The sequence below is a fragment of the Zingiber officinale genome, chromosome 11A (assembly GCF_018446385.1).
Source record: "Zingiber officinale cultivar Zhangliang chromosome 11A, Zo_v1.1, whole genome shotgun sequence".
Lineage (NCBI taxonomy): Eukaryota > Viridiplantae > Streptophyta > Magnoliopsida > Zingiberales > Zingiberaceae > Zingiber > Zingiber officinale.
The window spans coordinates 67,395,516-67,409,954 of record NC_056006.1 but is presented as its reverse complement, the minus strand read 5'-3'; the positions used below and the strand labels follow the sequence as shown (position 1 = coordinate 67,409,954).

The following is a 14,439-nucleotide window of genomic DNA, read 5'->3' as shown; positions in this document are numbered from 1 at the left end:
TGTTCTGAGAGTTTTGAGTTTAATTCTTATTGCTAGTTTAGTTTTTGATTAGAATATGATTTATTAATGCGTGGTTGTGAAGAATATTGTGATCCAGCCGCATGTGGCTGTGTATATCTTTTATGTATTGTGAATTTGGTCACCGGTACAGGGGAGACTCTGCCGAATTTTTCGGTGGGAATCCCTCTGAACCGTGATAAATCTAAGTGTCGCTAATACTTTCATAAGTGACACCAGTAAGTAGAGTAGGAGTTAGGTAACGGTCGCCCTTAGAGAGTAGTAGTAAGAAAGGATGGTTGTTACAGTCCGAGCGCCCGGAAGGAATCCAGGCGCCCGGAGGTCCGAGCGCCCGGAAGGGATCCGGGCGCCCGGAATGCAAATTATATCCAGCCGAGTCGTTGCCACGTGGAGCATCACGGTTTGTGCAGCTACGTCACATTCCAGGCGCCCGGAACAGCATATAAAAGAAGCCCCAGACAGGAGCTTCAGGATCAATCAATCAAGCTGAGAATTCTTCTGCTGTTGGTCTTGCTGCTGAACGTTTAGTGCGACGCCAACAAAGCTCCGACACTATGCTCCGCTCTTTTCCCTTTTGTCGGTATTTGTTTTTAGTTTTCATTAGCATTCACTGTACGATTCTCTTGTAATCATTATTTCGAATTGCTAGTGATTGCCCAACGAAAGTGGTCAAGGACCACGGGCCTTCGAGTAGGAGTCGTCACAGGCTCCGAACGAAGTAAAACAACTGTGTCTATTTTACTTTTCCGCTGCGCTTATACTCTTATTTTGCGAATCGATATTCACCCCCCCCCTCTATCGAATCTAACGGTCCTACAAAAGGCGTAACCATGAGTTTTTACATCATAACGCAACAATAATTACTCCTTTGTCCTAGAACAATGAATCTACTCCATAGAGAAAAGAAAAGAATCCAAAGATATAGAGAAATAAAGCGATCAAAATCCAATGAAGAGAATGACGGAGAAGAAGGCTTATTAAATGACACCGAGTAATCCTTAGGTCCAATACTTCGCTTCCAGAGTTGATGGAATGATGGAGTTTGTATCATATCATCAAACGGTAGTTGAGAACAGCGTGGAATAGCACCAGGATAATTCTCTCAAGGCTGGCGGCTACCTCCCCTCCAGAAACGGTTTAAAGCCCCTTTTATAGGCTTTGGCATGGGCCTGACACAACTCGTGCAATGGCCGTGTGAGATTCACATGGCCAGCGTCGCCTTGGCTTCGGGTCAAGTGATATGGTCGTGTGAGATTAACATGACCGTGTTCTTCTTCGGCTCTGGGTGTATTGCACGGCCGTGTGGGATCACACAGACGTGTGCTTCTTTGGGTCTAGATGGGCGACACGACTGTGTGGGATCACACGGTCGTGTACTGCACCTCCTCTGGACTGGCCACACGACCGATGCCAATATCTTTTACATTGCTCTCCGATTCATCGACGATCACCTTTTTCGCTTCAAAAGTGATTCCTATCAACATAAATGCATACAAAGAGCAGATCTCTGACATAGAAGAGTAATTATACTTTAAATATGATAAGGAGTGTAAAAATGCATAAATAAATCATGAATAAAGTACATGATTGTGCGTCAAAATTCCTGGTTTGCCCAAAAATTATTTGGTGCAGTAGCAAACTCGAAGAAACCACGAGCCTATAAGGCAAGTAAACACAATAGAGCGCAAGTACCACCCAATACGAGACATCGTATAACGAGGAGAAGTTGTTGTCGCCTAGATTGCATTAGATGATAACCTGAGAGATCTTTTCACTAAAGTCCTTAAGGCAAGAGATTTTGATAGGCATATTGAGGGGTTTGGAAATCAGATGTATGGCAGGATAAATGGTAGCATAGCCTTTTAGTATAAGTGGGAGATTGTTGGAGTGTATACTAAAAGCCTAGCTTTTGTATAAACGTTTATTTAGAAATAAGAATCACATTAGTCAAATTATCTACATTTACTGCTAAGTGTAGTTGTTCAATTAATTTATATTGTAGATAACATGGTGTGTGGTGTCACACACAGAAGATCGTGTTATCAGTTTTTTGTAAATTATAAACAGTAACTCACGACTAAGATGGAAAGGAACAAACCATTGGAATAGTCGTAGTGTAATTAGGTATTAGTTTATCTTGACTAATAAATTACACTAAGTACACTCCAAGTGTATTGAGTAGGACCATTTAAGGTAAGTTCTTTTTATACTGATTTAATAAAAGAACAAGACCTTATTTATTATGGAAGTGTGTGTTCTTAATCCTAATATAATAACAAGCACATATATTTAGTATTTATTTCTTTGACTTATCAATGGGTGAGATTTAGCTCGATAAATCAATAAGCCCGATAAGTTAGGAAATGATATTACTTATAGTGTGTGTTGTTGATTATAGAAGGAAACTGTGTCCTAGTAATCTAGGTTGAGAATGTCCCCAAGAGGAGCTCATAAGGATTGTCATGTTAAACCCTGCAAGTGGACTTAGTTTGACATGATGATGAGGTTGAGTGGTACTACTCTTGGACTAAGATATTAATTAAGTGAGTTGTCAGTAACTCATTTAATTAGTGGACATTCGACATCTTAAACACAGGGAGACTAACACACTCATAATAAGAAGAAGCCCAAAATGTAATTTGGGATCGGTACGGTAGTTCAATAATAATTCTTTAGTGGTATGAATTATTATTGATGAAATTAAGTTGAGTGTTCGGGGCGAGCACGGGAAGCTTAATTTCATCGGGAGACCAAAACCAATTCCTCCTCTCGGTCCCTATCGTAGCCTCTTGTATATAGAGATTTATACCCACCCATACCCACCTTTTTACCCACCTTAAGATGGTCGGCCAAGCCTAGCTTGGAGCCCAAGCTAGGGTCGGTCAAACCAAGGTGTGAGGTGGCCGGCCCTAGCTTTAGTCCAAGCTTGGTGTGGCCGGCCATAATTAATTAAAAGGATTTTATTTTTTAAAATTTTTCTTATGTGAATTCCATGGTTTTAAAAGAGAGTTTAAAATTTAAATCTTTCCTTCTATAGCTTTCTACAAAGGATTAAGAAAAGATTTAATATCTTTCCTTATTTGTAGATTGATAGGAAGATTTTAATTTTGATAAAACTTTCCTTTTTGGTAACCATGTTCATAATTTTAAAAGAGAGTTTTAAAATTAAATATTTCCTTTTATAAATTTCTACAAAAGATTAAGAAAAGATTTGATATCTTTCCTTATTTGTAGATTTAAAGGAGATTTTAATTTAGAGAAAACTTTCCTTTTTGGAAATCATCCACATGTTTAAAAGAAAAGATTTTAATTTATAAAATTTTTTTTATAACCAACCATGAAAGGATAAATTATTAGAGAAATTTTAATTTTAAAATTTTTGGAAACAAATTAGGAAGTTTTAATTCTTGTTAAAACTTTCCTTGTTTGGGAGAAATTGGAAGGTGGCCACATATTGTTTAAGAAAAGGATTTTGGTTTTAATCAAATTAAATTTTCGTTTTCATAGCAAAGAGATTAAGGAAGTTTTTAATTAAATTTTTTCTTATTTGCCAATACCAAGGAATATAAAAGAGAGGGTAGGGGTGCCTTCATGGGTAACAACTCTATTCTATTTCTTCCTCTCATTTCTTCCTTGGTTGTGGTCGACCTTAGAGGTTCTCCCTCTCCTTTTCTCTTCTTCTTTAGTGGCCGGTTTCATCCTTCTCTTGGAGCTTTTGATGGTGGTCGGTTCTAGCTAGGAGAATAAGGAGAGAAAGGAAGCTTTGTTTCTTGCATCCCTTGGAGCTTGGTGGTGGTGGCCGAAATTCTACATCCTTGGAGGATTCTTGGTTTGGTCGAAAATTGCAAGGAGGAAGAAGAAGGGATTGGGTGGTTCTCATCTCGGTAGATCGTTGCCCACACAACGTCCGGGATAAGAAGAGGAATACGGTAAAAGATCAAGAGGTTGTTGCATACAAAGGAAGGTATAACTAGTAATTATTTTCCGCATCATACTAGTTTTTCTTTTGTATGAATTCCAAACACAAGAGGCATTAGATTTTAGTTTTTCGAATTGTAATTCGAGTTTGTGTTTTTCTTTGTTTTTCAAATTTGTAATTCGATTGTTCTTTTTGGTTAAACCTAGAGTTATATAAGGAAATTAAATATTAGCTTTCCTTAAAAGGCTTTGTCTAGGCGGTGGTAGATGCTCCCATACCCAAGAAGGTCATGTGCCTCGCCATGCAGTCCTGGAAGCTAATTTTGAAAATTAATATTTAATTGAATTTATAACATAGGTTGATTTGGATCAATAGTGTTAAGTTCCGCTTGCGATCCAAGTCTAAACCATTAAGAACAGATAAGTTAAATTTGGAATCAATAATGTTAAGTTCCGTTTGCGATTCCTAATTTAACTTCTAAAGAACACAATAGGTTGTTTAAGAAAAGGTTCGACACTTGTACAAAATTTTTGTACAGTGGAACCAGTACGATCCTCCTAGGACCAACCTACACCTAGGTCCTAGGGGGTGGTAACCCTAGGCAGAAAGTCCAGTCGGTCTAGAGGACTGGACTAACACCAGGTAATCTCTCCTAAGGGGAGTAGGTGAGGGCGCGTTCCCCGCAGAGGGAATAGTAGGCGTCGAGTCGACCTAGGGTTTCCGGTCGGAAATCTGAAGTCAGATTCGGATAGTCTGACGACTACCGATCACTTGATTTATCTTGTTTATATCTGTTCTAACTTTGTCTTGCAGGGTATGTTGTTGGTTTGGGACTAACGTGTCTTGCAGGTACAAAAGGAACAAGCTAAGCCTCGGATAAATAGTGTCCGAGGCGCCTCCATGGAGCTTGGAGGCGCCTTGGACCAGAGACTGGAGGCGCCTTGGATTGGCTTGAAGGCACCTTCAAGTGGATGAGTTGCGACCAGGTCCGTTCTGATCCACGCGGCTGACTCAGGTTGTTAGAGGCGCCTTGGATGGTGTTGGAGGCGCCTCCAATAGTGCATAAAAGAGGGTTCGAGCAACACCTTTGGAACAACACATTCCAAGCTACTCTTGTGCAACAAGCTGCTCTAGAAACATTCCGATAAAGCTGCGACTTGACACCGACGACCCAGAGCTCCAAATCTTCAGTTTTTATATTGTCGTTGGTAAATCTAAGTTGTTTTTAATTGTACTTACAGTTGTAACATTTTCATGAGATTATAAGTGTTGTCCGATGTAAACACTTAACGAGTGTGGGCCTTGGAGTAGGAGTCGCCATAGGTTCCGAACCAAGTAAACAGCTTGTGTTCGTGTGTTGTTCTTTTTCTATTTCCGCTGCATCTACTCGAACGTTTTTCGATTACGAAATCGTCAGTGAAAGCCACGAGCGCTTTTCCCCCCCCCCCCCCCCCCCCCCCTCTAACGCATCTCGATCTAACAGATGCATGCATTTGCATGACATGTAAATTGCGGATACTACCTTGATGTTGTAAAAAGAATATTATATGTATTTTATGGATACTGACTTGATGTGTACATGTCTATTACCTTTTGATGTTGTAAGAAGAATATTTGTGTAATTTGTGGATACAGACTTGATGTGTACAATATCTATTATCTTTTTATGTTGTAAGAATAATATTTATGTGTTGGTTACATGGATATTGGCTTAGTGTGTTTAGCTACACCGATGTATAATAAGATTAACTAAATTTTGTACTATTAAAATGTTGTATAATATCGGTTTTTCACTGTTTCGGAAATTGAATCAGTGTCGTTAAACAATACTGATATTACATCGATTTTCCACCGTTGCCAAAACCGATGTCATTAACTGATATTACATCAGTTTTATATCGTTGATGGAATTGGTGTTGTTAATAATACATCGGTCATAAACCGCTGTCAAAACTGGTGTTATTAACATATATTACATCGGTTTTACACCGTTGTTGAAACGGTATCGTTAAGTGATACTACACCGGTTCATAACTGATTCGAAAACCGGTGTCGTTAAGTGATATTACATCGATTACAACCCGATGTCTAAAATGGTAGACCTTTTATATCATCTTCATAGACTTCGATTTTGCACCGTTATCTATGAGGATTTTCCTTATAGTGAAGAAGAAGCTTTTGATTTCAAGATAAGATGTCCCAATCAAATCAAGCATTCTTTCTTATATATCAAGGCTCATACTGCAAGGATCATCCATCATTAAATTCATTACCGGTTAACAATCAATTAATATTAACAAACTGAAATATTAAATTTACATATTTAATCTACATCTAATAGTATAAATTTCCCTTTATACAACAAATATTAGTTCAAGATTTATTTTTTTTAATGATAATTATTATGTGGATTGTTAATTTCATATTAGCCTTAAATCCTTCAAATCCGTTTAGAGCGATTAATCTCAATAAATGGTGGTACAGTTGTCATCGCAACGCAATTTCATTGAAAATATCCGTTTAAAGCGATTAATCTTAATAAATGGTGGCACTAAAGAGGCAGTTACCATCCCAATGCAATTCCATTGAAAATATTGCGTATATTTTTTGTTTGTATTTTAAACTAATTTTTACACTAAAAAATTCTAAGATATTTAATTCAAAAATTATATATAAGAACACAAAAGGACATGAGACGAACACCTTTTTAGTGCATGATTGAGCTACATAATTGATGCATCGCGCATTGATTTCAAGGGAAACCCTCCAACCCAATGGCAAAGATGAAACATACAAATAACGTCACCAAATAAAGTGCAATGGACCACTTAAAATTGAAAAAGCTAAAGCGAGCTTCACATAATCAAAGAGAAATCCAACTTTGCTCCTCGAATTTATCTTTCTATTTTATTGGAAATTATTGAAAATTTAATATCGTCAAATACGTCAAATTAAGTTCAACATACGTTTTAGTTGTCAGCTAACAAAATCTTCAGCCTTTTTTGTGTTTATGCAATTTTCTTTAAAATGTTAATGTGGTCATTAATTAATCGTCACCTCATATTTTACAAATCGTATTGCATGTGCCACTTTAGAAAGTTTTGGAATAATAGATGAGTGAAAATTAAATTCAGAGACAATTTTTTAGTTTTAAAATTATTTTTCCGAAAGAAAATAATTACTTTTAGGAAATTAAAATTTATGACGTGGCATTCGAACGTGCATGTGCATGTGCATGTGCGGTAGCTGTCTACCGCATCGAATTGGCCTCATCAAACTTTATGAAGTTTGCTTTGTCGTGTTAGGAAAATTAAAATTAAAAAAAATTAACCAAGTAATTTTAAATTGGGATGATCAATCCAATGTTATCCAACTATTAATATAAATCGAGAATTATTCACAATGAATCGTTCAGAAGTTGAATATCTTTTGATTTATATATTCTATTTAGAAAAAAAAATTCTATAAATATATCGTAATTGAGAAGTAAATCAAAAATATATAGATACCCTTCCACTATATCATAATCTGGGAGAGAAAAATAGAAACACGGTGTTAGAGTGGGATAGCCTAGCTAATTGATTCATTACTTAAAACATAATAATAATATTATAATAGATTTTTTAAAAAAAATAAAAATGAGAAAAAAACATTGGAGCATATCCGTCAATTTAGTTAAAATATATTTTATTATTTCGGTGTTAAATAGATGGTTTAAATCTTTCCTCTTTATTTTCATAAATAAATATTTGGGTGTTTTTATAATTGTTTTTTAAAAATAGTCATTTTTCATTTTATGACGTTTAATATGATAAATCATATTTTTCATATTTAGGATGTCTAACCTTAAAATATAGAGTTAAATGGTAAATTATTAATTGAGAATATAAATTTTATATATTATATGAACAATAATCTTAATAATATAGAGGGCCTATGATCAACGAAAAAATTCAGAATGCAAGTAAAGAAGAGAAAGGGGCATATTAAGTGAGTATAAGATTATCATGATTTCTTGGGATGGACAAATGGATTATTACATGGGGTATTACTATTAAGAAGTTTAGAGGTCAATTTCATAGCGAAATCCTACCTCTCTCGTATAATGGTCATAATTCAAAAAACAAAAAAAAATAATTTAATAACTATGAAATTAATCGTGTGGATCAACGTATAACTTTTTGCATCTATCATGATTACAATCATTACAAATAATTTTAACAGTCTGATCGTCTATTCAGACTTTAATCTTTTTAAAAGTTTGTCATGATTTCAAGTTTAATAGATTACATCTTATCATTAATAATTGTGAAAGGATTGAATCAATTCTATTTTTAAAGCTCAAAGCACATGTACCTCTCGTATTTGCAGACATTTCTTCATTTAATAAAAATCACGAATTCGACTCAAACTTAGATCAACTTTTTTGCACCCATACAATTCAACTCCTTTAAGAGACAATAGTAAGTCGTTATGATCACTAGATCTTACCAACAACAAGAATATATTCATGTCCATTCCATTCATTTGTATCGTATCATATGCTTAATTAATAAATTCTCCATCCATATTGAAGGGAAAAAAAAACTAAATCCACACCAATAACTTGCAAAAAATTAAGATTAATTACTCCCTTTTTGTTTATAATTTGTTCGTCACCTCTTCCTTGTTATGCTCTTCATCCACCCTTTCCTTGCCTTGACCAATCTCTCATCCACCTTAACATCATAACAACTGCTCGCACTGCTGCTTGTTCTCGTCCTGTTAGTGGGATCCTCCTTCTCGCTCTTCCAATACAGTGCCAACTGACCAACGAAGCCACTGGACGGTGGCAGGCTTTTGTTATTGTGCCATGATGCTTGCCCATTCTCCTCAAATTTGATTGATATGAATGATTCTGAAAAAAACAAACAAACAAGTTTATACGTCTATATATATATGTGTGTGTGTTTGAATCTTATGTGAGAGAACAAAATGACAAATTAAGGTTAGAGAGATTTACAGTCACAGTGTACCTTCGAGGCTGGAGATGGAAGCAGAAGCAGCTTCCTCGTCAAACTTCTTGTTGGGATGAGAGAGGTGGAAGAAGGAAAGGAGAGCAAATACTTTACCAATCCTGATTCTGGATTTGGTCTGCTTCTTCAGTGTTTTTTGTGGATAATTAGAGGCCAAAACCAGGAGCCTTTCTCTCAAGCAGAGAGCACACACTCCCACCATCTCTTGCTTGGGATGGAAATGGCAGCAGCAGCTAGGGTTGCTGCCTTCTCCTCCCATGTCAGTGGCTGTTGTTGGAGAGAATTAAGACTGATGGCGTACGTTGTGAGTTTGTGCGAGAGTTTGGACATATAAAACGGCAAGGAATGGGAAGGAACAGGTTACAGGGATCGTTCCAGAGTTCCTGAGGGCTGATCTCAATCCACTACTGATAAGGAGACACAGACAACTCGAAGGAAAATTATTGGTGGAGAAAAAAGAAGCCTAAAAAGTGACCATTTGGAGACCAAAACATCCAAATTAAGGGCTCCCCCTCCATGCTGTCTTGTACCTTTAGAAAGGTGTATGTGTGTGTGATCCCTTCAGAAACAATTCATTTATTTCATATACAACTTGTTTCACATCCCCTTTACTCCAAGCAAATCTATAGTAAGCAAGAGACTTTTTTTTGTTCCTTTTCTTCAATCACAGTTTTTTTTTGTTTGATTAAAATTGATAATTTGATTCGAATCGGATTGATCTTTCATCCTGATTTCAGAAACACTATCTAATCTGCAATATTGACATTTTGAAACTTTCTCCACTAAGAATTAATGCATACGCATGCTTCGAATTAAAGCATATTTTGGTTTCAAGAGATATCAACTTATAAATTAAGCAATAACTAGTGTCATTATATAAATTATGTGTGTAAATGGTTGATGCAGGATTCAATATCACCCCTTAACATTAAATAGTCATAAATTTTTTTTGGGACTTAGAATTAGACTTTATCTGTCACCACGAGTGCAGAATTTAAAAATCTATATTTATTTTGAGCATATGTAACCATAAATTTTCAAGCTCAAATTTTACATTTAGGCTCTCAACCGAAGTATTCAAAGATTTTATTATTATTTTAAGTAATTTTTATATTTATGATATTTAGGTTATTTTTAGTATTTCTGATCATTATGGGTTATAACTAATTTATAAAAGTGCCCTTTTTTATTAATTTTAATTTATGTCAAAAGATTTCTTTTTTTAAAAAAAATATTTTTCATCTTTCCAAGATTGAAATTGAGATCCATATATTGAGAGTTTTTTCATTTTGTTTGTCTTAAAATTTAGAGTCTATATAAATACATCTAGTTATATAGATTCTAGAGTCTATATAAATACATGTCGGAATCCAATTAGTTTGCCTTTTTTTTTTTTTTTTGTGTTCTCTCTTCTTGAGTTTCTCCTTCAATCTCCCCTCTTATTAACTCACAGGATAATCGTCATCCAGTCCCACGTCAGTTATAATGGCTATGCCCACTACCCCCAAGGTTGACTGATTTGATAAATACATGAGATAATGACTATAATGATTTCAGAGTCAAAATTTGATAGAAAAGTTTATTATCTTTACCTGCTTTTATTCGTGCACTTATCAATTTAAGTTTCTATTGAACTCTCTCTCAATCGTTGAGGAGGCCGTTAATGTAGTACTATTTACTTCAATTTCTATCAATCTCCAGCTGCAAAAAGATTTTTGTAAAAATATTTTTTTGAGAAAATAATTTTTTGAGAGAAAAAAATGTGGAAAAGAAAGAGGATATAAGTAAACATTCACATGTGAGGGTCATATGAAACATTCATGAACGACAAAAGCATTGAGTTTACAGGGGAATGCATATAGTCAACTTTTTAAAGAGGGTAAACATTAAAGAATTATTAATTATTCTTTTAAAATAAATTTTTATATTATATTAGAACAGTAAAAATATTTAGAGAGAACTTCCCCTAGTCCCATCATATTATAGTACTTTTATCACAGCATATATCATTGACATGAGGTGCAATGTGAAACTTTGTCGGTGCACTTTGCATTTCATACTTCACATGGAGTTTAGCAAATCCTTCCATACGTCAGCCATTGTAATTGCACCAATAATTGTTGCAAGTGAACAAGGTTCTCCATTATTGGATTCTTTACCTCATTTCCCCAAAATTGACCTTTTAAGCCATTCCTCCCTGGGTTTCATGCTTATACAAAAAGACTCAGCCTTCTTTGAGGTTTGAGAGGATCACTTCTGTAGCTAATCGACCAAACTCAGTCCTCTACCGTCTGCACTATAAAATCAAAAGAAGAATGTTATAGAGGTGACCTTTTAAGCTACGTTTAATTAAGAGTAATGTAATTAAATTTGTAATATAATAAATTTTATAATGTAATATACATTTACTATGTTTGATAATATAATATATGTAATTTTTAATTACAAGGATGATTACATTCTTTTGTTTGATGTTTAATATTTTTTATAAATAATATAATTTATATTATTATTAAATGATAAAAATATCTTATGACGTCGATGACCGACGACAGCGATGGACGACAACGACGGTCGATGGCACCCGGAGGCAATGGCACCAGGAGGCAACGACTGGTTGTGGTGGCTGACAGGCGATGGCCGACGATCGACGGCCAATCACTGACGACGAAGGCGGAAACGACGTTGGTGATCAATTGATGTCGAAAATATAATAGAGGTATATTTGACATTTAAATTTTAATTAAACGATGAGCTCGTAATGTAATCAGATTACATGATATTAACCTTGTAATTGATTATAAAACTTTATTACTTTTTATAATTCAGATTTACATACAGATTTTAAATTATACCAAATAAAGTAATCAATATTGTAATATAATTTTGATTATATCACAAGGTAGATTATCTTCTACCAAACGTAGGCTTAAGGATTTAAACATATTCAATGATTAAAGCATCTCCCATAAAAGTTTGTTTTTAACTCCAACCAAAAAGGAAGATAGAGATTAAAAAGTTGGTTTGAAATTTCGAACTCAACTCCTTAATTTTCGTTGACAGATAAAAAAAAAAAAAAGAAAATTAAGAGGTGTTTGATTATCTCTGTTTTTATTTTTAATTTAAAAAATATGATTTTTTTAGAAAATAGAAAATAATTTTTAAACATTCTTTAAAATAGACATGAAAAATATAAAGTAAACATTATTTTTTAGAAAATACATATTTTTTAAAAAATAAAAATTAAAAACTTGTAAACCAAATACTTTCACAAAAGCTCTCATTAGAGATGCCCTTACAACTCTATATAATTTTTTTTAGTTTTCAATATACCATGTCAATATCACATCAAGTCTTTTCAGAGATCCTCCTTATTTATTATTTTTTGATTTAATACTGTACATATAATTTTTATTTTATATTTTAATTAATTATAATTTTTATTTATTTAGAATTTTTAATTAATATATTAATTAACTTATGATTTTAATTTAATTTATAATTTATAATTTTTTATTCAATATTTAATTAATTTATGAACTTTAATTTAGTTATAGTTATTTGTATATTATTTTTAAACTTTTTTAGTGCATTTATTTTCAAAATAAAAATTTGATAACAAATTTATTAAAAATTTATATTTATGTATTAATATAAAAGAAAAAGGAGTACAAGATTAATTATTACTAATAATTTATAAAATAAAATATAACAAAATTAAATGTTTCATTAATTTCTCCATCTACATAATTAATTTTGAAATGTAAGAGTGGCTGTAAAATACTGAAAAAGGGCAGATAATAATAAGGGAATTTTTCAGAATTTTTCGGAAATTTTTCGGAGCTCATATGGACGAGTTAACAGGGATAAAACGGGGTCCGGGAAAGCCTGTTTAGGCTACCCCGTTTTAGCGAGGAAATGTTGATTTTCTTTATTTCCTTTTTCTTTTCTTTTTATTTTTTTTTTCTATTTCTTCCCGTCGCCATTTCCCTCTTCCCCGAGCCACTTCTCTCGCGCCCAACGCCTGCCCTAACAGGCCACGGCGGTTTTCCTCCTCTCCCTCGCGTGCATAAGGTCGGGACCAAGAGAAGACGGTATTTCTCTTCTCCCTCTCCGCAGCCGACACCATTCTCCCTTCTTCCCTCTGTGCTGCCAGAGCCGACCTTCTTCCTCTTCTCTCCCGAGTCACACATCGCCGGCCGAGCCTTCTTTCCGCACGAGGCTAGCCCAACGACGCCAGCCGATCGTCGGCCCCTCTTCTGTGCGCTGTGCCCTAGCTTGAAGCCGACAGCGTAACCGAGCGCCGGCCACTAGGTCCGGTACCAGTCGCCTGTGCCCTAGCAGTCGCTGTGAGGTCTGAGCCCCATCCCCACTGCCGCCAAAGACGCCGAGCACCACTGCACAATGCCGCCGTCGCTTGACCTAGCCCGACCATCAAGAAGCCTACTGCCATTGTCGACGAAGCTTCAGCCACCTACTCAAGGTGTTGTTCCACCGCCGACTAATTTTGGAGTTTTCTGGTCAGTTGAGCGTCAACATAAGTTTGGGTTTTGGGTATGAAATGTTAGGCTTCAATTTGATTCATTTTGCAATCTTGAAAGATTGAGGTAGTGTATTAGCCTAACATGTAATTGTTTGGGCAGCAAAGCTTTGACTCTCCAGCAAGAAATCATTCTTCTCTGTGGGGTTTTCTTGGTCCAGTGATTTAATCCAGTAGCCGTTCACATTAGGTCCAACAGCAACGATCCTTGCTGTTGAGCAACAGCGACTGTGGAACTTGAGGTAAGGTTTAGGGTTTTGATCTTCGTGGTAGATGATTGCTAGTTGTGTTAGTAATAATTGTTAACTTAGGTTTAGAATTTATATAATGGTGTAATTAGGGTTAATGAAACTAACCCTAGATGGTCGATGGATTAGAAATTTGTTTAGCTATTTGTTTATAATTAACTTAGCTAAACTGTACGATTTACTACAGGACTTTGACGCGAGCGAGCCTCTCGATGTCAGATTTGGACCGGATACGATCCCTTTATTGGAGGCGGGTACTTTGACTTTATGTCATTTGATATGTATAATAATGTCTTTAACAAATAGTAACGATTTTGTTTTCTTATTTGCTTCAGTTGATCACTACCTGATCTGTTACATGCTTGTTTATTTATTTGTTATGCACCTCATGTTGGTATTTACCTGATTATGCATATGTATAGAGGTAGTGACACAATCATGTTATTTATCATCTTCAGGACCTAGGGTTTTTGATACCTTATCCGGTCTGTGTACCTTGATTTGATTCATTGCCCTATGGTACACCTTTTATATTTATGTATGCATATTGCTATGCTATTCAGGATATTGCCATGTTTAGTGTCATGTATCATCTTGCATGATTGCATGTTTGCGATAGTTTGCTCCATTATTGTCGAGCGCATCGCCAGTTACATGTATCTGTGCACACTACCACTCATGGGTTAGTGGTATATCAGA

The 14,439-nt window shown here is 35.1% G+C and overlaps 1 protein-coding gene across 1 annotated transcript; it reads right to left on the bottom strand.

Moving 5' to 3' along the window:
- Positions 1–8,386: 8,386 nt before the first annotated feature.
- On the bottom strand, positions 8,387–9,401 carry LOC122032330. The gene is made up of 2 exons (XM_042591608.1): positions 8,953–9,401; positions 8,387–8,834 (listed from the first exon to the last, which is right to left on the bottom strand). The coding sequence occupies exons 1-2, from the start codon at positions 9,209–9,211 to the stop codon at positions 8,593–8,595; spliced, it is 501 nt and encodes a 166-aa protein (XP_042447542.1). The 5' UTR covers positions 9,212–9,401; the 3' UTR covers positions 8,387–8,592.
- Between the last annotated feature and the right edge of the window lie 5,038 nt (positions 9,402–14,439).

Excerpts from the sequence above, each read along its gene's own strand:
- LOC122032330 (XM_042591608.1), bottom strand. The coding sequence starts at position 9,211 with ATGGGAGGAGAAGGCAGCAACCCTAGCTGCTGCTGCCATTTCCATCCC. Across the intron at positions 8,835-8,952 it reads TTCCATCTCCAGCCTCGAAG|AATCATTCATATCAATCAAA; the intron begins GTACACTGTGAC and ends TGTTTTTTTCAG.